A 25639-nucleotide genomic window follows, 5' to 3' on the forward strand; every position below is an offset into this window, starting at 1 on the left:
GTTGCCCCATGGCATGTGAGATCCTAGTTTCCTGACCAGGCACGGAATCTGCTTCCCCTGCATTGGAAGGCTGATTTTTAACAACTGGACCACCAGGAAAATCCCTGTTTATTTATTTTGAGAATAAAAATGTTGGGATCTTAAGGGAGCAGCCCAATAAGTTGTGACAAACAGATACACCCATGTGACTAAGCACCGAAATTAAAACATAAACATTTCCATCACCAGCGACCACTGTTTTGTTTGGGTTTTTTGCTCCTTTCCAGGGCGCTCACTCTCTACTTTACCCCCAGAGATACTCCATGACTTTTTTTTTTTTTTTTACTGGAAATGAGTGTTGCCTGTTCTCGAACTTCATGGACATGAAATGAAACAGTTCTGTTCTGCTTTGTTTAAGGTAGCTATTATAATCATTCACTGTGTGGCCTTGGACAGGTGACTTCACCTCTCTGAATCATAGTACCCCTTTCCTCTCAGGGCTCTGGAGGCAAATAGAAAGTAAGAGTTAATCAAGTACCCAAGTGACCTGAAATGCACACAGGAATAAAAGCTTTTTGCTTCTACCCTCCCTCAAGGGGACAGGCAGAGAGACATACCAATGGAAGTGTCATGAAGAATTTAGCCCCTCTCCACAAATAATCCCACGTAAAGTTTACCAGCTTTCAGACAAGTCCTCCCGTCAGCTCCTTGGCCATCCCAAGGTCCTTCTAAAGAGAAATTCTGAGGTGCCCTGGTGGGCGAGGGTCCCCTTCTCTCATGGACTCACCCTAAGTTTATAATGTGATTCAGTTAGGATCCTGGCAGAAAACAGGTAGCCATTCAAAGAGCTTGTGTGCTGAATTGCTTCAGTAGTGCCGACTCTTTGTGACCCTATGGACTGTAACCTGCCAGACTCCTCTGTTCACGGGATTGCCATTCTCTTCTCCAGGGGATCTTCCTGATTCAGGGGCCGAATCCAGATCTCCCACACTGCAGGCAGGTTCTTTACTGTCTGAGCCCCAAGAGGAGCTGTAGCTCTAGATAGAGAACACATCCACTGGCAAAACTGCAGGGATGCAGAGAGAGGCCTGGGAAATAAATACTCCAACCTCTTCCCCCACTACTGACCTTCAGATTTCCTGTCAGTGCTTGTAACGGGAAGAACCCAACCAATGGACTCTCATGCATGGAGTCCACACAGGGCACTCTCACATTACCCAGAGCTGGAGGAGAAAGGCTGAGAGTGACCCTTAGCTGCACTGTGGAGAATCACCTGCACGCAGTTCAGTTCAGTTCAGTTCAGTTCAGACGTGTCCAACTCTTTGCGACCCCATGGACTGCAGCATGCCAGGCCTTCCTGTCCATCACCAACTCCAGGAGCTTACCCAAACTCATGTCCAGTGAGTTGGTGATGCCATCCAACCATCTCATCCTCTGTCGTCCCCTTCTCCTTCGGTCTTCAATCTTTCCCAGCACCTGCACTATTCTCCCAGAACTTTGTATGCCTATTTTTCCACGCAGGTCTGAGGCTGGGCACAAGGGGGCGACAGAGCACCAAGACCCAGGGAAAGGGATGCTTTGATGGAGCTGGACCACTTACTTCCCCAGAACTTGGACAGTAGGGAAGGGTCAAAAAGCTGGAGGACAGGAGAGCAGACTTTGATCCCAGGAAAGAAGAGTTTGATCGAAAACGTAGGGGTCTGGAGTCGGGATGTGATTGCTAGACTCTGCCTATCGAATGGGAGTTGTCTGGGTGGACAAATTCAAAAGGGTATACCAGCAGGGAAGGAACAGCACGTGCTGAAGCTCAGAGGCGTGAAATGTCACAGGGAAGGGCAAGTACCAGCGATTCAAGTGGCTGGAGATAAGAGATGGGGACAGGAGAAGATGTTGGCTTAAAAAGGAAGAAACGAGGGAAAAATAAGGGCAGCTAACAATTAATGACCACTTACTACAGTCAAAGTACCATTCTAAGCACTTCATGTGAATAACTCAGACTGGAAACTGCATCTCTGCCTCTCCTAGTTCTCCAGCTTGCTGATTGACCCAGCAGATCTTGGGACTTGTCAGTTTCCACAATTGAGGGAACCAATTCCTTATAATATATAAACCCCACTGGCTCTGTCTGTCTGGGGTTTTCTCTGACTAATATACTACTTCAAAACTGAAACTAGATGTTATCAAGCAGGATATCCTATCACGAATTTAAGGACTTCTTTAGAATATCATCCCATACCTGAAGTACGTTCAGCCCAGATGACAGAACTCATTGTGCTTATTAGGGCTTGTTAACTAGCCAAAGACCAGAGAGCAAACATACTTGTATATAAACAGCAGGTATAATTTGGAAATACTGTAGAAACAAAAGGGAATGTATAACCTTTTCCAGAATCCTCCTGAAAAAAATCTATACATGTGATAAAACTGCATACACACACATAGACACAAGAGGATATATAAAACAGGTTAAATCTGAATAAGGTCTGTAGACTCACCAGGGCCAGTTTCCAAGTTTGCTAGTGTAGTATAGTTGCATAGGATGTTACCACCGGGGTAAACTGGATTAAGGGTATAGAAGACCTCTCTATTCTCTGTTGGCAACTTCCTCTGAGTCTATAGTTATTTCAGAATTGTTTAAGTAAAACCGCATACACACAGAGGTTTCTCAAAAAATTAAACAGAATTACCATATGGCCCAGTAATTCTACTCCTAGGTATATACCCAAGAGGAATGAAAACACATGTCCAAATAACATCTTGTATATCAATGTTTGGGCTCCCCAGGTGGCGCTAGCAGTAAAGAGTCCACCTGTCAACACAGGAGATGTAAGAGACGTGGGTTCAATCCCTGAGTCAAGAAGATCCCCTGGAGGAGGGCATAACAACTCCAATATTCTTGCCCGGAGAATCCCATGGACAGAGGAGCCGTGTGGGCTACAGTTCATAGGGTCACAAAAAGTCAAACGTAACCGAAGCAACTTAGCATGCATGCATACGTATGAATATTTATCACAGTATTATTCACAATAGCAGAAAATGGAACCCAAACTTTCATCATATGTGAACGCTAACACCAAACTATGAGTCATAGCAAAATGGTTGTTGCTTTAAGCAATTAAGTTTTTTAACTCTCCTTTGAACTTTTAAGTATTTTATTTTTTTTATTTTTTATTTATTTATTTATTTAGTATTTTAATTACTTGGCCACACTGGATCTAGTTGCAGCATGTAGTATCTAATTCCCTGACCAGATATCGAACCGAGGCCCCCACCATTGGAAACACAAAGTCCTAGCTACTAGACCACCAGGGAAGTCCTGCTAAACCATTAAATTTTGAAAAGCTTTGTTCTGAAACAATAGATACTGGGAACAGGGGTCTTCAAACTCTCAGAAACATTGCTGACCCTGCCCTCCAGCGTGTCACTCACCTTGACATAAATAGGCTGAGATGGCTGGTAACCTCATCTCCCTCCCTCCCTTCTGAGAGAACTCCCCCGCCATTCCATGAGGTGTAGGTGGGGCTGTCAGTCCCAGGTATCATACATTAACCCCTTCCTAAGCAAAGAGATGAGCCAGTGACCCAGGCCTGGCCAATCACAGACCCTAGACCCTAGACCAGGGGTCCTCAACCTCTGGGATCTAGTGCCTGATGATCTGAGGTGGAGCTGATGTAATAATAAAATGCACAGTAAATGTAATGCACTTGAATCACCCCCAAACCATCCCCCTACCCTGGCCCATGGAAAAGTTGTCTTCCACAAAATCAGTCTCCTAGTGCCAAAAAGGTTAGGGACTGCTGCCCTGGGCCATAGAGACTGGGCACAGGATCCAAGCTGAGCCAATCTGATTCCTCTGGAGGCAGGAACACTATGAGAGAAAGACTTCCTCTGACTTTGTTATCATGTGGCCTGGCAGAATGCCTGCAGCCACGGTGTCTGTGTTCTCAAGTGTAAAAATAATCAGCTAACATTTCTAGAAGGCTTTTTATGTGTCAAGCCCTGTCCTAAACTTTCTGTGGGTATTTAAGTCATTTTCACAGCACCCCTAGGGGGAAGGTGCTATTATTAACTTCTATTTTATACACCAGGAGACTGAGGCCTTCTGAGGTTAAGAACCCGGCTCCAGGGGAGAAGCCAGATCCAAAAAGAGTTCATACTCTATGATTTAAAGCAAAAGTGGGCAAACTATCAGTACCACTGTGGACCAAATCATATCTACTGCCCATCTTTGTATAGCCCATGAGCTAAGATGGTTTTCACACTTCTAAATACAATGAGACTAAAACAATAGTATCTCATGACACAGCAAAAACGTTGTGAAACTCAAGTTTCGGTATCCATAAATAGCTTTATTTGAACACTGCCAAGCTCATTCATGCACGCGTTGTCTGTGGTCGCTTTCACACAGACAAGGTCAGAGTTACTTGGGACAGAGACTGAGTGGTTTCTAAAGTCTAAAATATTTACTAACTGGCCCTTTCTGGAAAGTTTGCTGACCTCCGATTTAAAGTTCAAAAATGGGTAAAACTGTTCTATGGTGTGAGAAGTATGGTAGTGATTATTGAGGGGAGAGGGGAGGAATGACTAGGAAGGGACTCAAGGGGGCTTTCTGGGGGCTGGGGATGTTCTCTGTTATCACCTGGGAGATGGCTGCGTGGATTGGATCCATTTGTTTTTGTATATTTATGATGAGTGTACTTTTCTGAATGTAACGTATCAACACATCAATAAAAGGTTAAAGTTCAAAATTTGCTCAAGATTACAGATAAAAAATTGAGAAATCCCCAAAGGGAGAAACCCAATCACCACAATCCAGCTAGACCCCTCCTGGACTACTCAGTTCCACAACCTGGCAATTGCTTCTTATTGTTTCTGCTGGATGAAATTAGGTTTCTGTCTCTTGTAATGCAGAACGCTCATACCTCATCCACTAGATCTCACTATAGTCATCAGTCCTCTTCTCTGAAAACTTTCCTTGCCCTATTTCAACCCTATGGTTCAAGTGAGGCTTCCATGTTTTTAATGATTCCATCTTCCTGGCCACAATCATTGGTCCAGGACTGGTCAGCATATAAGTGGAACTAACCAATCACAGTAGACCAACCAACAGTCCAAGTTGATTGATTTGCAGATGGGCCAATCATAGCCCTTCTTTGGGATTTTTGGGCTTGGGGTTCAAACTGCCAGGTGCCATCCTTCTGTTGCACGGAGAGTGCTGTTCCCAGAGAAAAAAGCTGACTTGCAGAAGATCAGAGAAGGTATGGAATACCTTGATTGCCCTCAGACCCTTGGTTCATGGGCCCTGAAAGCCAGAGGGGACAACTGCCTTTCCTTGTTTGGGTATGTCGGCCAACTGAGTACTCCTTTGGCCTAAGTTAGAGCTAGCTTGGTTTCTATCAAGCTTAAAGACCAATTAAGACCTAATAATGGTCTCTAATCACAAACACTGTAATACACACACACACATATACTTATAGACACACTCAATCTATGGATACTCCCATACACAGACCCTGACACTCCACTTCAGTGCACATGTTTTTATTTCTGGATGATATAAAATAATAAACTTAAAAAAACACTCTGAACCAAACACTCTAATGGCTCCCCCAAATCAATGTGACCCCTCTTCCCACCCCGATAAATAGAGACTTCTGTCTGTCAGTCCACCCGCCCACCCCCATAACCCCCTTTGCTATAGACATACTCTGGGTATATATTACTCTACTCGGCAATAGACATCTCCCGAAAATAGAATTGCAGCCTCACCACCTGACTCTACCTGGGCCCCATGTCCCTGGGAACCCCACCCTCCGCAGTTTAGACCACCCGCCACTGCAGCACGCTGGTGTCCTTGCCCCCCGTGGTCAGGGCCACACTGTCATCCCACAAGAAGGCCACGTTTGTCACATGGCTACTGTGTCCGCCGTATTTGTGGCTGAGGGCCTGTGAGAGGGAGAGAAGGAAGCAAGAAGGAGGTCACCTGTCTGGTTCACTGCTGTATTCCCCGTGCCCAGGTGGACAGTAGGTACTCGGCAAGTATATCCTGACTTAATAGGATAAAAGAACCAAAGATTTCATAATGCAGATGCTCAGAGCTTTAGCACTGCAGACTCAGAAATTTATCACGTTTCGAGTTAAGAAAGGCCCTTGGGATAAAGTCACTGCCCTCTATGTATAGATGGGAAAACTGGGATCCGGAAAGGGTTGCTTGGTACCTCCACCCTGCCAGCTCCCACAGGGACTCACTCGAGGCTGACAGCAGGGGTAGCTGAACAGGTGGACTTTGCCAAAGTCATCAGCTGAAGCCAGCAACTTCCCATCATGGGAGCGGGCCACAGCATTGATGTCAGTACCATCTGCTCCCTCGGACCAGATCCCTGCGGACAAGATTGGGGGTGGGCGGTGATGATAAGATATCAGTTGGGGCCAGGAACCCCCAAGGTGAGCAGACCCCAGCTGCAGCCTCCCTGCCTACCTCTCATCTAGCCTGTCTCTAGCCAGGGAGGAGAATTGGAATAATCTTTCAGAAATATGTATCTGACCCTATCTTCCATCATTCAAAACCTTCTCATGGGGAATTCCCTGGTGATCCAGTGTTTAGGACTCCATGCTGTCACTGCCAAGGGCCTGAGTTCAAGCCCTGGCTGGGGAACAAAGATCCCATATGCCACACAACGTGGCCAAAACAAAACAAAAACCCTTCCACGCTCCAGGCTTCTCACCATGACCCCCATGCTCTGTCAGGCCCCTCACACTGGTCCAGCCTTGTCCTCACCAGTGCTTCCCTTGAACTCGGCAATGACTTAGCCATCCTGCTTTCTTGCATTTCTCCAAATAGCAAGCTCTGTCACCTCTGGGCTTTTATACATGGCTATTATTCCCTTTGCCTAGAGACTGCTTTCCTTCTTCACCATACTGGAATGTAACTCCTTATCCTGCAGGGCCCAGTTTGGATGTCCCTTCCTCCAGGAAGTCCTCCCTGACTCCCTGCTAGACTGGAGCCAGATGTCCTCTCTGGAGTTCCTTGCCTCAGCCTGATCTATTCTGGGTTATCTGGGGACAGGTCTGTCTTGTCCACTGGATTGTGAGACCCATGATGGCAGGGCCGGGGCTGTCGTGGTCACCACTGGGTCTCGGCACTGCCCAGCTCTGCAGGGAGTATGTGTGGAGTACATTAATGCCTGAACGAACTCATGACTGGGACACAGGCCATGCAAATCTCTGGGCCAGGCACCAACCCCATTTGTTCTCATTTCATTACAGCTCCAAGGGACCTGAGCAGTCATCTCACCCTCCTCTTTCCTCTGACACAAACACTGCTGCTCACATGGGTAAAGGAATGAGTTTCCCAGCCTCGTAATAAGAGGCTGTAAAAACCACCAGTCAGGGATATTTCTCAGAACTCCTGTCCTCAGCAAGACTGTCCATTCCACAACTTACCAAACACCCCAAACCCTAAGACACAAGTAGCCGTGGCCCATTCCACGTTCCTCACAGTTTCGGCAGTAGTGATCTGCTTACAGGTAGATGAATCCCCTGGGGCAGAAAACAGAGGTGAGATGTTCAGAGCACAATGAACTACTGACAACACACCCATTTCACAGACAGTGGACACTGAGGTCCGAGACAGGAGGTTAAGGTCCCGTGGCTTATTCTACCTCTTCAGACTGGCTGAGGGGGCTAAATCCTTGGTGGTGATAACAACCCAAGGCCAGAGCAAGGGTATCTGCTTAGAAACCGGTACCCAACCCATCCAACCAGAGAGGGGAGGAACTGGTTAAAAGTTGGGTCCACCAGGGAGGAAACCAGAAGTCAGGAGACCAGCCCAACAGATCAGCCCCTGAATACACCAGCCAGAGGAGAGGGACTTGAATGCCCTGCCTTATCTGCCAGAACCCAGGGACGGCTATGCAAATCGCACATGCGCAGTAGAGAGGCTGAGGGAGGCGTGCCTTTGGGTTTCAGAGAACTCACAGTACAGAATCTCGTAGTCCCCAGAGTTGGTGACAAAGCAGCTGCTGTCCTGGGCCCAATCCAGGTGGGTGATAAAACTGGAATGGCCCTGCAGGGGAGGGGAGGGGCGGGGTTAGAGCTGGAGCGGGCAGGATCCGACCAGGATGGGGGGAAGGCAAAATACAGAGGTAGGGTGAAAACACAAGGGGTCTAGAGGAAGGATACACAAGCCTTTGGAGTGTGGGGCCAGACTCCCATGGGCAGGGGCAGACCGTGATGGGCAGGGCCAGACAAAGAGGGCTTCGAACACAAGGGGAGTTTAGAACAAGTGGGCCGAGCTAGACACAGAGGGGGCGGGCTTTGAATACAAGGGGCTGGGCTATACACAGAGGGTGTGTTCAGAATGTGAGGAGCGGGGCTACACGAAGGGGCGGGCTTAGACTTGAGGGGGCGGGGCTACACGAAGGGGCGGGCTTAGACTGTGGGGGCGGGGCTACACGAAGGGCGGGCTTAAAACACAGGAGAGGGTGAATGTGTTGTGCGCCCAGCTAAGACTCCTAGACGTAATCAGGGCAGTCAGTTGAGCGTTGAAGCTGTGCTCCCTTGAGGTAGAAAACTGGTTAATCCTGCACCCCCTGGACGGCGTGGCGGCGCGGGCTGGGGACCACGGCCCACTCACCGAGCACTTGCCCAGGCGGCTGACCCTGCGGCCGCCTTGGTCCACCGTGTACACGTACACCAAGTTGTCGTGGGAGCCCACGGCCAGGTACGCCCCGTCTGGGGGAGGGGAGGGGGCTATGAGGAAGCACCCGGGTTCTACCCCCTCCTCTCTCAGAGTCAGCCCCCCACTGTCCCAGACAACTCAGTACTCCCGAGCTCCATCCCTGCCATAGTCCTGGCCCCACCCCTAGGCCGGGGCCACGCAGGCTCCAACCCTTTCTCCTGCCTGTAAACCAGCTTTTCTGTTCCCAGGCCCTGCCTCCCTAGCGTCCCCCGTCGCCCTCCTTACCCGGAGAGAAGCTGACCACTGAGATCTGTTCATTCCCATCGGTATGGATGGCCACCAGGTCATGGGTCTCCGTGTCCAGCAGCAGCCATCTTTAAGGAGAAGGCGTGGTGGGGGGAGGAGGGGTGAGCTGATCTGGTAGAGAGGGGTAGCAGTCTGTGGGGCCTTGAGGGAGGGACCCCAGAAAGACGTGGGAGAAAGCAGACTCCCAAAGAGGAATGATGGGAGATCAAGTCCTGGCAACCAGTTGGGACCTAATTATTATTCTCTGTAGGCTTTGGGGCAGTAGGGGAGGAGGGGGGAATCAAGGATAGTTCCTGGGAGGAGCACAGAAGCCCACCTCAAATGCCCGTCAGTGTTACCTGCCAGTCACTGTGCCGACGGCCAGGACAGAGCCACTGGGGTGGAAGCCGGCAGAGCGGGCAGGATCCTGAGGAGGGAGAGAAGAAACGGGGCTGGAAGCTGGGGTCCCCATCCATCTGGCCCACCTTCCCAGCCTCAGAGCCTGCCAGGGTTCTCACTTCCCTCTGCTCCCCTCCGGTATCCCCCTGCCACAGACACTCAGAAAACACTCTCCTTCCCTTTAACATCTTGGCTCGAACAGAAAACATTCCTCCTGTCACTGTGGATTCTAGATCCTTTTTCACTCCTGTTTTAAATTCCCACAGCTTTATTCACCCACGATGATCTCCCTAGGGATGTTTCTAGAAGTGAGGCTGTTGGGATCAAGACTGTCCATATTTCTAAGACTTTTGATACATCATGTCAATCTGCTTGCCATAAAATTATATCAGCTTAGCACCAGGTGTTTCGGAGTGCCTGTTTCCCCACATCTTTATCTAATCTCCAGCAAAAAAAATATTTAATTGGGGTGTGGGGCAACAGAGCACCATGAATCAGACCTGGCTTCAAACAGTGGCTCTGACACTTCCTAGTGATGTGACATCAAATAAGCTTCTCCATCCTGGCCTTGGTTGTCTCAGATGGAGAACATCAACACACACACTTCCCAGGACTATTATAAGCAAGGTGTAAAGCCCCGAGAATGGTAAGCTGGTAAGTAAGATGGCCCACAGGAAGCACTCAATAAAAGTCAACTAGGATTGTAATTCAGAGAAGGCACTGGCGACCCACTCCAGTACTCTTGCCTGGAAAATCCCACGGATGGAGGAGCCTGGTAGGCTGCAGTCCATGGGGTCACTAAGAGTCGGGCATGACTGAGTGACTTCACTTTCACTTTTTTACTTTCATGCACTGGAAAAGGAAATGGCAACCCACTCCAGTGTTCTTGCCTGAAGAATTCCAGGGATGGGGGAGTCTGGTGGGCTGCTGTCTATGGGGTTGCACAGAGTCGGACACGACTGAAGTGATTTAGCAGCAGCGGCGGCGGCAGCAGGATCGTAATTACACTTGTTGATGGGCAAGTGATTTTACCTTTCTGGGCCTGTTTCCAAGTGAGGATCCATCATTCCTACTGCCTTGTGGAGGTTGGGGGCGGAAGCAGTTAAAAAGATGATGTTATCTGCCAGTCTGGATGGGAGCTAGGTTTGGGGGGAGATTGGATACACGGATACGTACGGCTGAGTCCCTTCGCTGTTCACCTGAATCTACCACAACATTGTTAATTGGCTATACCCCAGTACAAAGTTAAAAATTTTAAGTTAGGGAAAAAAAAAGATGATGTGGGTAAAGTGCTAACGCAGTTTCAAGCATGGTAGGGAGATTGCCTGAAACAGAATAACCTAAGGGACCTTGTTACAAACTGCAGAATCTGGGACCAAATTCAGACTTCTTGAATCAGACTTCCTGTGCTTAGAGCTCATGATTTCGATTCTGTGTTTCTGACATCTCAGGTGGTTCTGGTGCCCTGGCTAGAGAACTGCTGTGCTGAACATGGAACATGGAACATATAGTAAGTGTTCAGTTAGCAGCCAAGGTGAGGATTATTACATATGGCCCCAGTAATCTCTAGGACACACCATCCCTGACTCCTAGAAGTTGAAAGGCCATCAAGTGATCCAGGATCACAGGTAACCCTGGATTCCTAGAGCAAAACCTCAAAAGGTGGTGTGAAGACTATGACAAACGACTTTCTCCTTTCCCATACTGCACAGGCAAGGGAGCTTAAAAACTACATTGCCCAGAAGCCCATGCGGCTAGGGTCAGCTGTGATTTGTGTCCAACAATCAGTTACACTACTGTGGGCTCTGGAAGACGCAAAGTAGAGGCCCCACTCTGCCACTTCCGCTGACCGGTTAGGTTGTGAAAACATTTGCTGTGCAGGTGAGCAGCCACTAGCCTTGAAAGGCAAGGGCTCAGAGGATCTGGTTTTGGTCACTGCAAATACAGCCAGCATTGAGTCACTCTAGATTTAGCAAGACAGTGCAACAGAACTTTCTACAATGATGGAGATGTTCTGTATCTGCACGTGCCAATTTGGTAGCAACTAGCCACACGTTCTGGCTCAGCAGGTAAAGAATCTGCCTGCAATGCAGGAGTCACAGGAGATGCAGGTTCGATCCCTAGGTTGGGAAGATCCCCTGGAGAAGGAAATGGCAACCCATTCCTGTATTCTTGGCTGAAGAATTCCATGGACAGGGGAGTTGGACACAATTGAGGAACTGAGCATGTACACACATATGCAGTCCAATGTTTGGAATGTAGTTAGTGCAAAGAAGAAACTGAACCTTTCATTCTTACAGTTAAAGTTAAGTTTGAAGAGCCACATGTACTAGACAGTATAGCTCTAGAGCCAACACTTGAGTGACCACAGCATCCTGATTCCTGGATCACAGTTATGAGGACAGAATTTTCTTGAACCCAGTGGTTCCTGACCCCCACCTTCCTATGAAAAAGGCAGCAGCTCCTCAGGCAGGTCAGGTCTGGGGTGTTGTTCTAGGCTTCCTTCCAGTCGAGAACCCACTCGCCCAGCCCTCCCAAGCGCGTTTTGTTCCCTGCATTAAATCTCATTCTGCTAAAAGACACTGGGTGTGGTTTCTGTTTGATGTACTGAACCCTGACACATTGAGACAGGTGGTCCTGTTAGAAGGGTGTATCAAGTCCCCCAGCCCCTTACCTCGATGGTCCTACTCCACAGGGGTTGGTGGGACTCCACACTCCACAGGTGCACCAGCTTATCCTGCCCGCATGTCACAAACTGTGCCCGGCTGGGGTGCGTGGCCAGGCCCCACAGCTCTTCCATGTGGCCCTAGCAGGAAGGAGAGATTACAGCATGTAGACCACCAATCCAGATCTTTCCTCTGCATCCCCCACCTCTGATGCCAGAAAGAAGTGCTGGACTAGCCTCAGCAACACACTCTCCCCACTGGTGACCCAGAGACGACGCTTTGCCCAGGGTATCTGAAGGAGGCAATGATTGGGCAGACCCCTGCCCCAGTGGAGGGGCTCCAGGCAAATGTGCCCCCTCCCCTCAAGACTTCTGTTTTCCAGTTTGCACAATGAGAAGCAAGAGATGTGGTGAGTAGGAGCTTGATCTTAGGTGTCCGACAGTGCCTAGAAGGCTGTGGGAAACCATGGAGGGTACTCAGCCTGGTGAGTCTGACCATATCTCATTTATTAACTATGGCAGTCACCTGGGCAGGTGACTTTTCCTTGAACCCTCGGTTTCATCTTCTGTAAAATGGGTCCAATCACTGTATGTGTCTCATGGCATTCTGCTTACTCAAATTGTGGATTGAAAGTGCAAATACATGGAAGGTGTATGAGGCTGGTACAAAGTGCTCACCAAATGAAACATACCCTATTAATCTATTATTAAATTATTATTATAAATATTATAAAAATATTATTATTAAATTAACATAACATACCCTATTAATATATTATTAAAATAATTAACTATGATAATCAACAGAACTATAATTATTGATAGCAGCATAATGATTAATGCTAAATAATAGAATTCTAGTAATACATTAATATATAACTTGGGAATTCCCTAGTGGTCCAGTGGTTAGGGCTCTGCTTTCACTGCTAGAGGGCACAGGTTCAATCCCCGGTTGGGGAACTAAGATCCCACAAGCCACACAGTGTGGCCAAAAGAATGAAAAAATTTAAAAAATATGTATAACTAATACTGTAGAACGTTGATGCTATTATCAGGGGTCTTTAAAGTCCATTCTGGCCTTGGGACACCTAGGAAATCCCTCTAGTCCTTGTTTTTCCTCATCTTCTTCAATGGAAATAAGAACCATAGTATGTGTGTGTGTTCAGTCACTTAGTCATGTCCAGCTCTTTGTGACCCCGTGGACTCTAGCCTGCCAGGCTCCTCTGTCCATGGGATTTCCCAGGCAAGAATACTGGAGTGGATTGCCATTTCATTCTCCAGAGGATCTATCTTCCCGAACCAGGAACTGAACCCATGTCTCCTGAGATGCAGGCAGATTCTTTACTACTGAGCCACCTGGAAAGCCCCTAAGAGCCAGAAGGGAGAATCTAAACCCAGTTGCATGGATCTCAGACACCTTGTAAGAGGGAAAATGCATGTTGGGAGTGAAGGAAGGGGAAAACCACTGAACAAGAAACAATTTTTTTTTTTCTCTTTTTGGCCATGCCATGCAGCATGTGGGATCTTAGTTCCCAGACCAGGGATGGAACCTGTCCATGCCCTCTACAATGGAAGGTAAGAGTCTTAACCACTGGACCACTAAGGAAGTTCCAGCAAAGAGCAGCCAAGATTCAATGAGCACTTACTCTATGCCAGGCACCATTCTAAATGCTGTATATGAATTAACTCATGGAATCCTTATAAAACCCTGTGAGGTCAGCTGTGTTACTCTCTCGTTACATAAAGGCACAGAGAGGTTCCTCATTTGCCTCATATCACACAGCGAGTGAGCGACAGGGTGGTCTTTCACTCCCAGGCAGTCACTCCCCAGAATTCATATTCTAAGCCATCCTTCTAGACCACCACTTGGTAGGTGGGCTTTTTTTTTTTTTTTGGTAGGTGGGCTTTTTAACCTGGATGTGAGATAGAGTTGTGGTCCACCAGGAGGAAGGCGTGGGCATCTGAGCAGACCTCAGAGGGCCTTCCTAGAGCCCTGGAGCTGGAGACCTGCAAGGTGTGTGACCCGAGGCCTGTGGGTCAACCTGCCAGGGCACTTAAGGAAACAGGACACCGCCCTGATCAACAGGGGGCAGCACAGCTCCAGCAGGGTCCTGGGAACACCCTGCTGTGCTACCAGTTAACCCACTGCGGGCCCAGGGGGTGCTCTGCGGCAGGAGTCCTCGGGCAGGGGTGGGGTTACAGGTCAAAAGCAGGTAGAAGGAGGGTAAGAGGTGTTAACCAGGCCAGAGGATAAGGAATGGGGCAGGGAGGTGAGGAGAAACGGGAGGGGTGAGAGAGAAGTGAGTGGTACAGAGGAGGGGAGACAGGCAGGTGGGGACGGAGCAGGGCATGCGCAGAAGAGATGCTCACCTGGACCAGCAGCGAGAAGCCAGTGTGGACAGAGCCCTGCAGGATGGAGTTACGGGTGGTCCCCACGTACAGCGTGTCTCCCCGGCCCTCCGCCACGGTGCGCACGGGGCCGAAGTCCTCGGGGACCTGGGTGTGTGTGGGGGGTGGTGGGCAGATGAGTTTAGGACACATGTAGAGGTGGGGGGTGAGATGGCTGGATAGCACCAACGATTCAACGGACATGAACTTGGGCAAACGTTAGGAGATAGTGATGGGACAGGGAGGCCTGGCGTGCTGCAGTCCATGGGGTTGCAAAGAGTCGGATGCAACTTAGTGACTGAACAGCAACAGCAGAGGTGAGGGCGGGGTGGGGATGGGGGAGACAGGCTGGGAGAGCAGGGTCTAGTGTTAGGAGCCCTGGTGGGGTGGTGGGAGATCTCCTCACCTTTGTATGAGCTTCTCCCCCTCCTCACCTCCACCTCCTGCAGCTTGCTGTAGTCAGAACCCCAGAGGACCACCCGCCGATCGCGGCCCCCGCCGGACACTAGCGTCCCGTCCCGCAGGGCGCAGAGCCCAAACACGCCGCCGTCGTGGGCACCCAGCACTGCCTGTGTGATTCGGTTCCCACCTGCGGGGTGGCCAGGGGCAGGGGTCAGCATGCGGAAGATGCCCCCACACTGACCCCAGAAAACACCTCAAACTCTCAGTCCCACATCCAGCCATTCACTCACCTTTTCTTCTACCTACCCTCCCATCTACCCAACCACCCTACCATCCATCTAATAAGCCATCTGGAAAGATAGCGTATTCATTTACTCATTCTTCTATTCACTGAGTAGGACAACTCTTACATTCATTCACTGCCTTATTCATTCATTCCTTTGTCTGAAACAAACCATCCTTCCATCCATCTAATCTGGGTTAACTCATTCATTTTCAAACTTGATCACTACCATGAGGTTTGCAGAGGACAAGGGAAGGAAATACGTCAAGATTTCATGCAGGTGGGGATAGAGGTGAACCTTGATGGAGGCATTAGAATTGGTCAAGCAAGGATTTAACCTGTTGTATCATACCCAGGGCTTCCCAGGTGGTGCTAGTGGTAAAGAACCTGCCTGCCAGTGCAGGAGACATAGGATAAGTGGGTTGGATCTCTGGGTTGGGAAGATCCCCTGGAGGAGGGCATAGCAACCCACTCCAGTATTCTTGCCTGGAGAATTCCATGGACAGACGAGCCTGGAGGGCTACAGTCCATAGGGTTGCACAGAGTTGGACACAACTGAAGTGACTTAGCACGCACGCACGCACATCATACATTCAAAGGGAGTCAGGGAGGACTGGGTTGGGGACCAAACGGTGGGGTGACACTGACCTTTGCCCCAGACATAGAGGTTCCCCCCAGAGTCCCCGGTGACCACATCGCCACCCTCCAAAAAGGTCACACACAGCACGTACTTCGGTTTCTCGTATTTCTAAGGTGGGGGAGGAGGGGATGTGTCAGAGGGTCACTGAAGCTGGGTGGCCTCCCCGAGCTCACCCACCAGCCAGGACTATGGTCTTGCAGGACCAGGTCTTCCCTGCTTCTAGATGCGGCCCTGTGAGGAGCATCCTTGTCTCCAGTGTACACCCATGGTGTCACATCGCCTAGTTTCTGACCCCACTGACTCCCTTCCCCACCCCAGATCCTCTTCCTCCCTCCTCTCTCTCATCTTGACTTCTGTCCCAGTCTCTGTCCTCAGTTTCCCCTGCTGTTTCCCCCTCTCTGCCCCACCCCTCTCCTCTCCTTCCCTCCCCCCACCCATCTGCCTCTGGATCCCTCCCCCTGCCCTGCCCCACCCTCTTCTCAGTATCTCTCTGTTTCACCTCCATCTGAGCCTGGTATTTTCAGGGCCTCCTCTGTTGGGGTGGAAGACCCAACTCTCACCAAAGGCGGGCCTCTGCTTCCTGCTGTTTTTCTCTCTCTCCCAGTCACCAGGCTCCAACCTCTCTATTTATCCAGAGTATTGACAACCACAGCAACCCACTGACCCAGCATCCACTATCTGCTAGGAGCTCTTCATCCCATTGAATCATCACAACTTGAAAGAGTTGGGGAGGACCATCCCCTGGTATGAATAAGGGAACTGAGGCCCCAGCAGGCAATATCTCAGCATCCCTACAAATTCCAGGCTCTGTGGTGTCTCCAGCTGTCTGCAGGGTCCCTGCCAGCCTCCCTCAGGGTCAGCCAGTCCCGGGACCCCTGGCACTCACCTCAAAGAGGCCCTGCCGCTTGCTCAGGCTGCCCCCCTCCAGGTTCCAAAAGTAAATGTGGGATTTCCCACAGGTGATGAGCACGGTGGGGTCTGTGGGGTGGAAGGTGGCCACCAGCACGGCCTCGTTGGAGCACTTTAAGGGGTGGAGGAGATTCAGAATGAGGACCTCAAAGCCACCAGGACCACCACACCCATCCCAGGAAGGACTGCCCTAAATACAGCTGTGTGGGTTGTGTACTGCACAACTGACTTGCCTGTATCTCTTCTATACAGGCAAGCTAAAGCACAGGAAGCAGGGCCAGTCAGTGAAGCTTTATTGCCTTCTTCACCAATCTCATGGCAGACACGTGGAAAGCCCTTACTTTGCACCAAGCTCCATGCCAAGCCCTTTACATCCATCAACACATTTAACCCCACAGCACCCTGTGAGGTAAAGCTCATTAGTGCCGTCCTTTACAGATGACAAAGTGAAGCTCAGAGAGGGGAAGTCACTTGCCTAAGGACACATAGCCAGACTCCGTCTGGAATCAAGTCACTGGGAGCCCAGCCTCTCAACTACTTCTCCTTCCCCAAACCATGGGCCGCCCATCCTAGAATGAGCATATGACCTTGGGCAAGTAGCTCTCCCCTCTACCATGCCTCGGGTTCCTCATCTGTAAAACAGGCCACCAGCCAGAGATGCGAGTCAAGGTCTATCTTAGACATCGCAGGGCAACTGAAACAGCAGCCACCTTGTACTGATCCTCTTGTTTGGCCTGGTCTGCCCACCCCATAGCCCAACATCAAAGCCAAATTTTCCCTATAGGGGAGATGCTACCATAGCTCCCATTTTACAGATGAGGCAACTGAGGCACCGAGACAGCAAGCCAGTTGCCTGAAGTCACACTGCTAGCAAATGGAAAAGCCAGGACTTCGAGGTGAATCTGACTCTGGACTCATGAACACTGAGATCTGGCCACCAAAGAGGGACCCCAAGGAATGAAGATTGAAAAAAAAAAGGGGAGGTTACAAGGGGGTTACTTCACCTTGACATCCACCACCTTGGTCTCCTTGGCCCAGTCCCACACAGAAAGCACGTGATCGTTGGATTCATCTACCGCACACAGCAGGTTGCCCCCATTCTAGGAAGAGGAGAGAGGATGGGGGGAGGGGCAGACAGGTCTGGATCTACCCTCCTTTCCCCACCCCCAACACCAATACCTTGCCCACTAGGGCATTAGCCACTCAGGCCTATTTTAAGATTTTCAAAGGCCCTGGCCCAAGGCATATGGAACACATTAAAATACACTCCCCATCCAGGGCCACACACATTTTAAAGGCTGTTTATAGTTTTCCTTTTGAAATGACTAGTCCCTAAGAAATTCATCTAATTTCCCCTCAGCTACAATTTCTCTGCAACCAGCACACCCTCAGGAATTCTTACTAAGAGCATCTAACCTGCCTCTTTATTCTGTAATGGCTTGTAAGACTATGAAGTTAAACAACTAATAAAGTTGGGACAATGTCGCTGTTTTATATCTTTAGTTAAGCACAGGTTAGTTTTGACTTTGCAGAGTTTTTCTTTCCCCCAGCTGCTGGCAACAAAATAGCTTTATTTCTCCAAAGGTCTCAGAAAACCTGTGAGGCTTTTAAATGGTCAGTGGGAGGACCAGTTGTTTTTTATTTCCTGATTTGCTGCAGCCACTACTTTGGTGAAATGCAATAAAAATGTAAAATATGATTTTAGGAAAAAACCACCAATCACACACCTGGATATTGTGGGAATGTCAAATTGCTCTACAAATTCCTAAACCCTTACTCTTGATTTCTGTGCTTACCTCCCCCATATCTGCCAACACCCATGTTCCGGATGGTACTAGGAGCAGGGCTGCGCTAGACACAGGGCTTAAAATGCCTACAGATAAGGATCCTTCCAGAATGAAAGGTGGTGTGGAAAACAGTGCAAAAAGCATTACCTGATCTACAAAGGGTCGTTTCGGAGTCTGTCTGTTTAGTCGCTAAGTCGCGTCTGACTCTTGCGACCCCATAGACTGTGGCCTGCAGGCCCCTCTGCCCATGGGCTTTTGCAGGCAAGAATAGTGGGGCAGGTTGACCATTTCCTCCTCCAGGGGACCTTCCCGACTCAGGGATCAAACCCACATCTACCCACACAGGCCAGCGAATTCTTTATGGCTGAGCCACCAGAGCAGGCGGGTGAGGCTGCAACTGTGGGCGCACAGCCTGACGGGCAGGGGGGCCGGGACTCGGGCCGGGGGCGTGGCCAGCAACCCGTGACGCCACGAAGAGGGCGTGGCCTCCAACCCAAAGGGGAACCAGCGGCAGGCGAGGGCCCAGGGCCGGGCGTGCGCAGGACTTACAGATTTGGAAAAGCCCACACAGCTCACAGCTCTGTCAAACACCCCCAGGCCCAGCACGTGTAAGGTGGAGAGGGAGACCGAGTCCCAGACGCGCACGTGGGGAGGCAGCGGCTGCAGGAAGGAGAGAGGCAGTTACCTGGGGGGTCTGGCTCCCTGACCCTGCCCCCGACTCGGCACCCACAACTCCATCCCAGCCTCCGGGTCCTGCTCCCTCCACTGTTACCTTCCCCTCCTTAGTGGTGCCCGCCACCTGTCCAGTAGCGATGGTGACCATATCAGGGTGGACAGCCAGGCTGAGGAGAGAAGAGCAGGTGGAGGGGACTCAGTGGGTGAGGGGGGGCAGGGCTGACAGCAGCCCAGGACCCCTCCAGCTGCAGCCCCAGTCAAGATGCCTGATTATTCATTCCACAGGTTGGCTCAATGAGTTATTTTTAATCCAGCGGTCCCCAGCGTTTTTGGCCCCAGGGGCCGGTTTCCTGGAAGAAAACTATTCTTCAGATGGGAGAGAGGGAGATGGTTTGGGGATAATTCAAGTGCACTACATGTATTGTGCGTTTTATTTCTATTATTATTAAATCAGCTCCATCTCAGATCATCAGGCATTAGATCCCAGAGGTTGGGGACCCCTGAGTTAGTCAATGAACAATGATTTAGTTCTTCAATAGCAATAAGGGGACACTCTCTAGGTACCCTGGCTCAGAAGCAAGACTCAGGCCTCTGATCTCTAACTCAGGGACCCACAGGGCTCAAGCCTGAACCAAAATGACCAGGAGAACACACCCATCGACAGGGTGGTTGCCACCACGGGATTCCAACACACTGCGGGGCTGTCTGGTGTGCCTGCTTGAAGTTTTCAAAAGAACTGAAAAATCCAGGTATCGGAGTGAATTCACCGACATCTGAAGTAATGATAATTAATCCACGATGTTTTTCCCCCTGAATTCTGCCGGAATTCAGGCCAAGTGAAGACCTGGCCCCACCCACCTCCCCTACGATGCCCTGTGCGGGATATTTGGCATCCTCCTCCCTGGCCTCACCACTTGATGTCATCATTGTGTCCTAGGTAGTGCCGCTGCCTCTGCTCCTCCACGCTGTACAGAACGGCCACAGAGGCCACGAAGTACACTATCTCCCCCGTGGGCAGCAGGTAAAGGTTGGCTCGGCAGTCTCGGCCACGGTAACCGTAGCTAGAGATGCCCAAGGGCTGGTTAAGGAGCGTATTTTGCATTGCAGCTGTTAGCAGACTCCCAAATGAAGGTCATAGGAGCTAGGTTTTCCTGTTTCCACTCTTAGCCCTGTAGGAGGTTGAATAATCCCCCCACCTAAAATGTCTACTGTGGGACTTCCTTGGAAGTCCTGTGGACTCTGAGCTTCCAATGCAGGGGATGCAGGGTTCAATCCCTGGTGAGGGAACTAACGTCCCACATGCCACCCGGCCAAATAATGAAGAAAAAAAAAGTGTTCACCAAAATATTACCACCTGGAAACTGAGAATGTGACCTTACTTGGAGAACGATTCTTTGCAGATGTAATTAAGGATCTCGAGATGAGATCATCCTGGATTATCTGGCTGGGCCGTCTCAGTCCAGTGACAAATGTCCTTTTAAGAGCCAGGGAACAAAAAGACCCTGACACTGGGTGGGACAAGGCAGCGTGAGACTGGAGTGATGGAAGAACCGAAAGGCTTGTCAGCAGCCACCAAAAGCTAGGGGCCAGGGAAAAATTCCCCCAGAACCTCCAGAGGGACCGTGGCCCTGCTGACACCTTGATTGGGGATTTCTGGCCCCAGAATTGTGAGATTTTTCTGTTGTTTTAAGCCACCAAGTTTGTGGGCATATGTTAAGAGCAGCCACAGGAAACTAATCTGTCTACCCTTCTTCCCCAGAGGGATCCTGTTAAAACCTATTATCACTAAGTCAGTTTACACGTGTCCCCTGCTCAGGCTTTCTTCTCAACTGTCAGCTCCTTAGAGAGGCCCCGTCAGCCTCTCCTAAATAGTTGTGAGATATTTAAAACTGCAAACCGGAATTCCCTGACGGGTTAGTGGTTAGGAGTCAACACTTTCACTTCTGGGGCCCAGGTTCAATCCTTGTTTGGGGAACTAAGATCCTACAAGTCTCGCAGCATGACCAAAAAAACCCTGCAAACTCGAGACTTCTTGGCAAACCAGTGGTTAAGACTTCCCCTTCCAATGCAGGGGGTTCAGGTTTGATCCCTGGTCAGGGAGCTAAGATCTCACATGCCTGGGTCCAAAAAACCAAAATAGAAAACAAAAGCAATATTGTAACATATTCAATAAAGACTTAAAAAAAAAAAGGTCCATGTCAAAAGAAAAAAAACCTTAAAAAATAAAACCCATACACCCTCAATGCCCCCATCGCCCCCCCTCTTCATTTTCCTGCAGTACATTCACCAGCATCCCACATGTTCCGTTTTTGTTTTTGCCACACCCCATGGCAATTCCCCAACCAGGGATCTGACTTGTGCCCCTTGCATTGGAAGTACAGTGTCTTAACCAGTGGACTACCAGGGAAGTCCATCTGTTTAACTTATTCTGTGTCTCCCCAACTATAGTGCCTGCTCCAGGAGGGCAGGGACCTCTATCCGTTCTGTCTACTGACGTCCCCCTTGTGCCTAGATGAGGTCCTGGTACAGAGCAGACATATTAGTTCAGTATTTGTTGAAGGAATGTGACCCCTCTTCTGTTCAGAACTTTCTGTGGCTCCCCAGTTCCCCTAAGAGAAAGCCCAAGCTCCACTTGCTGGCCTCGTTTGCCCTTCCCTGGTCTTAGCTTCTGCCCTCTGATGCTGCTGCTGCTGCTAAGTTGCTTCAGTCGTGTCCAACTCTGTGCGACCCCATAGACGGCAGCCCACCAGGCTCCCCAGTCCCTGGGATTCTCCAGGCAAGAACACTGGAGTGGGTTGCCATTTCCTTCTCCAATGCATGAAAGTAAAAAAGTGAAAGTGAAGTCACTCAGTCGTGTCCGACTCTTAGCAACCCCATGGACTGCAGCCTACTAGGCTCCTCTGTCCATGGGATTTTCCAGGCAAGAGTACTGGAGTAGGGTGCCGTTGCCTTCTGTCCTCTGATGCTGGATTTCCCCAAAACACCAAGATCATGACCATCACCCAGGTCTTGGCACTAACATTTCCCTTTGCCTACTACACGCTACCTGCCACCTTTCTCAGCTATCACATCCTCAGAGCAGGCCTCAGCCTCACTTCGTCTGCTGGACTCATCCTACTTATCTGATTAATGTGGTAACTGCACCCAGTCCTTGATGAGACTGTCAATTGCACGGCAGCCAAAACTGAGCTGTTTTGTTCTCTTCTGTAACTCCTCCTCCAGGAAGCCTTCCCTGATGCCCAGGCTGGGTTGGCTGCCCTCTCTGGGTTCCCCCACCCCAGGCTTGCCCACTCTAAGTTGTCATTGTCATGGATTCTGTCCACACACTGGACTATGAGCCCAGGAGGGCAGGTTGGTACTAATTTGGGGACTGTTGGACCCCAGCCCCTTAGTCCCAGAATGTTCACGAAACATTTGAATGGATGTCAATATGCCTATCCCGACCCCATAGAAACTGCTTCACCCTGCAGCCATTTTAGGGCTGGGGAATGAGGCCCATATGGACTTTTGCTGTCTCAGCTGCTTTTCTCCTGATGCTCACTTATCAAGCCAAGCCTGGCATGACAGCATGGTATTCTTCAATTCCTGTGAATACTTCCAGCTGACTTAAAGAGGTTCCGGGCTCCAACTATTCCTGCCTCCTCCAGAGAAAAAACCAAGGCCAAGAGAGGAGGACAGGAAGTGGGTCCCCAGGATGCAAATCCCAAACCCCAGTCTGTGTTTCGGAAAAAGCTTAGGGCTCAGAGTTCTGGCCTCAGTTCTGCCCTGATTCCCTAGGACAGGGCTGGGACCCCTCTCGTGGCCTCAGTTTTCTCACTTGAAAAGTAAGGGGAATCATTCCCAACCTGCAGGCCTCAGAGGGCTCTTGGAGAACCCTGGCTGTAAAAACATATTCTGAACCCTACAAAAGAGAAGGATCATATTACTCAATATATTTATATTAAAAGAACTTTGAACAGTGCCTGGCATACAAAAAACGCTCAATAGGGACTTCCCTGGCAGTCAAATGGTTAAGACTCCACACTTCCAATAGGTTCAATCCCTGGTCAGGGAGCGAAGATCCCACATGCCATGTGGCATGGTCAGTACGTGCTCAATACTGATTAGTTATTATTTTAATCAATCTCTGTTTATAGGGCACATATTATGAGCACATTGTTTCACAGTCTTATGAATCTGAAATCATGACACCCACTTTTCAGAGGAGGCAAACCAGGCACAGAACGGCAAGGTGATTTGTCCAGGGTCACAAAGCCAGCCAGAGACTGGGCTGGCATTTCAACCTATTTCTGCCAGGCTCCAAAGACAGGGTTCTTAACCAGCACCAACTTCTTTCATTTTTCACATTCACCAAACTCACTCTGACCACAGAACCCTTGGACCTGCCGTGCCTTCTGTTCTTCCTATAAAAGTGAAGTGAAGCTGTTAGTCACTCAGTTGTGTCTGACTCTTTTCGACCCCATGGACTATAGCCCACCAGGCTCCTCTGTCCATGGAATTCTCCAGGCAAGAATACTTGAGTGGGTAACCACTCCCGGGGATCTTCCCGAACCAGGGATCGAACTCAGGTCTCCTGCATTGCAGGCAGATTCTTTACCATCTGAGCCACCAGAGAAGCCCTGGCCCCTAAATGTTCAATTCTCAGCTCAAATGCCCCCTCCTCAGAGAAACCCAGTTACTCCTCTCACTTGAGCTTACTGTATGACCAGCATTTATTACTTAGCTGAAAGTATCTTATCTGTTGACTCACTGGCCTCAGTCTCCCCCACTTTAGAAAGTGAGCTCAGGGAACCTAGCCTGTGTGTAGAAGAGAATCTGATAGTCGGAGGGCACTCAGCAAATGTTTGCTGCTCTAATGAATCATAAAAGTCACGTGAGCTAATCTGCCTCCCTCTGCTCTCTGCAGACTCCAGGCTCTTCCTGATCCCTCACGTCATAGATGCCCAGGAAGTCCCACCTTCGGTACAAAGACCCTCCCTCTAGCTGCAGTCCCACGGAAGGGCTTCTGTCCCTTCCGGATTGTGGGGGTGGGGGGTGGGGTGGGAGGGGCGGGAAGAAGAGATTAAAGTAAAAGGATACACCCAGTCCAACTTGAATCGGCGTGATGGCAGCTCAGACCGTGTGTCCAGGCTGTAGGTGGGGACCAGCTCCTCCGGGATCAGCATGGGCACAGGGCGGCCCCTCAGGAACATTTTCACCGAGCCCTCCTCTGCTAGGATGCATACCCCCAGAGGTCAGGTGCTGACACCAGTCCACAACCCCTTATCCTCTCCCCCTTCTGAATTCACTTTTTAAATGTTTTTTAAGTAAAAGAGGGAAGGGGTGGGGGGTGGAGATGAGGTCAAAGAGGTTTCCTGACCTCCAGCTCTGGCCTCTCACCCCAGCGAGGCCCTCCCATTCTCCCTACTTACCCATGCTGAAGATAACTTCTTTGGTTTTGCTGTCAGGAAAGGATAAAGGAGGGGGGAAAAAAAGAAAGAAAAGAAAGCCCTAATTAGCAGGCAAGTCAGAAACTGGAAAAAACCACTTCCCCCACCCCACGGCTCTCCCGAGGTCTTTGATGAGTAATGGGGGGGGGGGAGGCGAGTAAGGAGCGGAGCGCTGCCTCTCTGCAGGCCGTGTGCTTTGCTCGGTTGATCTTGCAGAGCCTAAGACACAGGCCCAGAGAGGCAGTGATCGCCAAAGATCACACAGCATGAAGTGGCAGGGACGCGATCCTGGAAGCGGGGAGTCACAAGGTACCCCTCCCTACTAAGTCAGCACGGTTCTCCCAACGCTGTCCACCCCAGTCCCACAGCGCCCCAAACTTCTAATAGAAAGGGAAGAGGTGCGGGTTTAAGCGAAGGGGCGTGTCTCTACACTCCTTTTTGCTGACGGAAAGAGGTGATGCCCGCGGGTCTGGGTCCCCGAAGAAAGGGGAGACCTGGGTCCTGCTAGTGCAAGGAGGAGGGGGTGTGTGCGAGAGGGTCTCACCCAGGTCCAAAGCTACTCATGGCGGCGGCTGGCGGTGCTTCGGAGCCGGAGGTGGAGCCGGGACCAGCTCCGCCGCTTCCGGCCCTGGGAGGCGCCCGCGCCGCCGCGCCCTGCCCCGCCCTCAGCCGCAGACCCCGCGGCCGGAGGTTCACGTTCCGGGGCTGTGGGGTCCTGATACCAGGCACTTTTGTGGGGGGAGGGAGACTGTTTGTTGAGAACACGGACTAGAGGACATGTCTGCCTGAGTTCAAACCCAAGCTCCGCCAATTCCCAGCGTTGTGAACAAGTTGCCAAACCTCTGCCTTGGTTTCTTCACTTTTCACTTGGGGATAATAAACCTCCCGGGCGATTGTGAAGCTTCAGTTAGTTAATTCATGTAAAGTGCCTTGTGTAGTACCTGGCACATAGCTCTGTGTACGCGTTTGCTATTATTTCAGTGGGGTGAAATGTGTGGGTTTTTGACTCCGGTCCAGCCTTAGTCCGCCCCACCCCCCAGCCTTGACCTCGCCCACCGCATCGGGACTCCACACTCAGGTTTTTACACCACCCAGACATTCAATCTGGCCCGGCCTCT

General features: G+C 50.3%; 1 protein-coding gene across 2 annotated transcripts; it reads right to left on the reverse strand.

Annotated features, from left to right (window-relative positions):
* Positions 1-5672: 5672 nt before the first annotated feature.
* Positions 5673-25114, reverse strand: EML2 (EMAP like 2). 2 transcript variants are annotated; one of them, XM_065920645.1, is made up of 19 exons: positions 25066-25114; positions 24504-24532; positions 24172-24304; positions 20004-20153; positions 19190-19259; positions 18967-19077; positions 17635-17730; positions 16608-16742; positions 15730-15829; positions 14831-14985; positions 14379-14504; positions 12018-12149; positions 9304-9371; positions 8945-9033; positions 8615-8712; positions 7957-8044; positions 7423-7518; positions 6229-6359; positions 5673-5925 (listed from the first exon to the last, which is right to left on the reverse strand). In XM_065920645.1, exons 1-19 carry the CDS (start codon positions 25083-25085, stop codon positions 5800-5802), a joined length of 1953 nt encoding a protein of 650 aa, XP_065776717.1. In that variant the 5' UTR covers positions 25086-25114; the 3' UTR covers positions 5673-5799. The 2 variants fall into 2 exon arrangements, with proteins under 2 accessions (XP_065776717.1, XP_065776718.1); XM_065920646.1 differs by having other exon boundaries at positions 24172-24301; positions 25066-25102.
* Between the last annotated feature and the right edge of the window lie 525 nt (positions 25115-25639).

This window comes from Muntiacus reevesi, chromosome 2 (assembly GCF_963930625.1).
Source record: "Muntiacus reevesi chromosome 2, mMunRee1.1, whole genome shotgun sequence".
In the NCBI taxonomy this organism is placed as follows: domain Eukaryota; kingdom Metazoa; phylum Chordata; class Mammalia; order Artiodactyla; family Cervidae; genus Muntiacus; species Muntiacus reevesi.

Excerpts from the sequence above, each read along its gene's own strand:
- EML2 (XM_065920645.1), bottom strand. The coding sequence starts at position 25,085 with ATGAGTAGCTTTGGACCTGG. Across the intron at positions 9,034-9,303 it reads GTCGGCACAGTGACTGGCAG|ATGGCTGCTGCTGGACACGG; the intron begins GTAACACTGACG and ends TTCTCCTTAAAG. Across the intron at positions 5,926-6,228 it reads ACCCCTGCTGTCAGCCTCGA|GCCCTCAGCCACAAATACGG; the intron begins GTGAGTCCCTGT and ends TCCCTCTCACAG.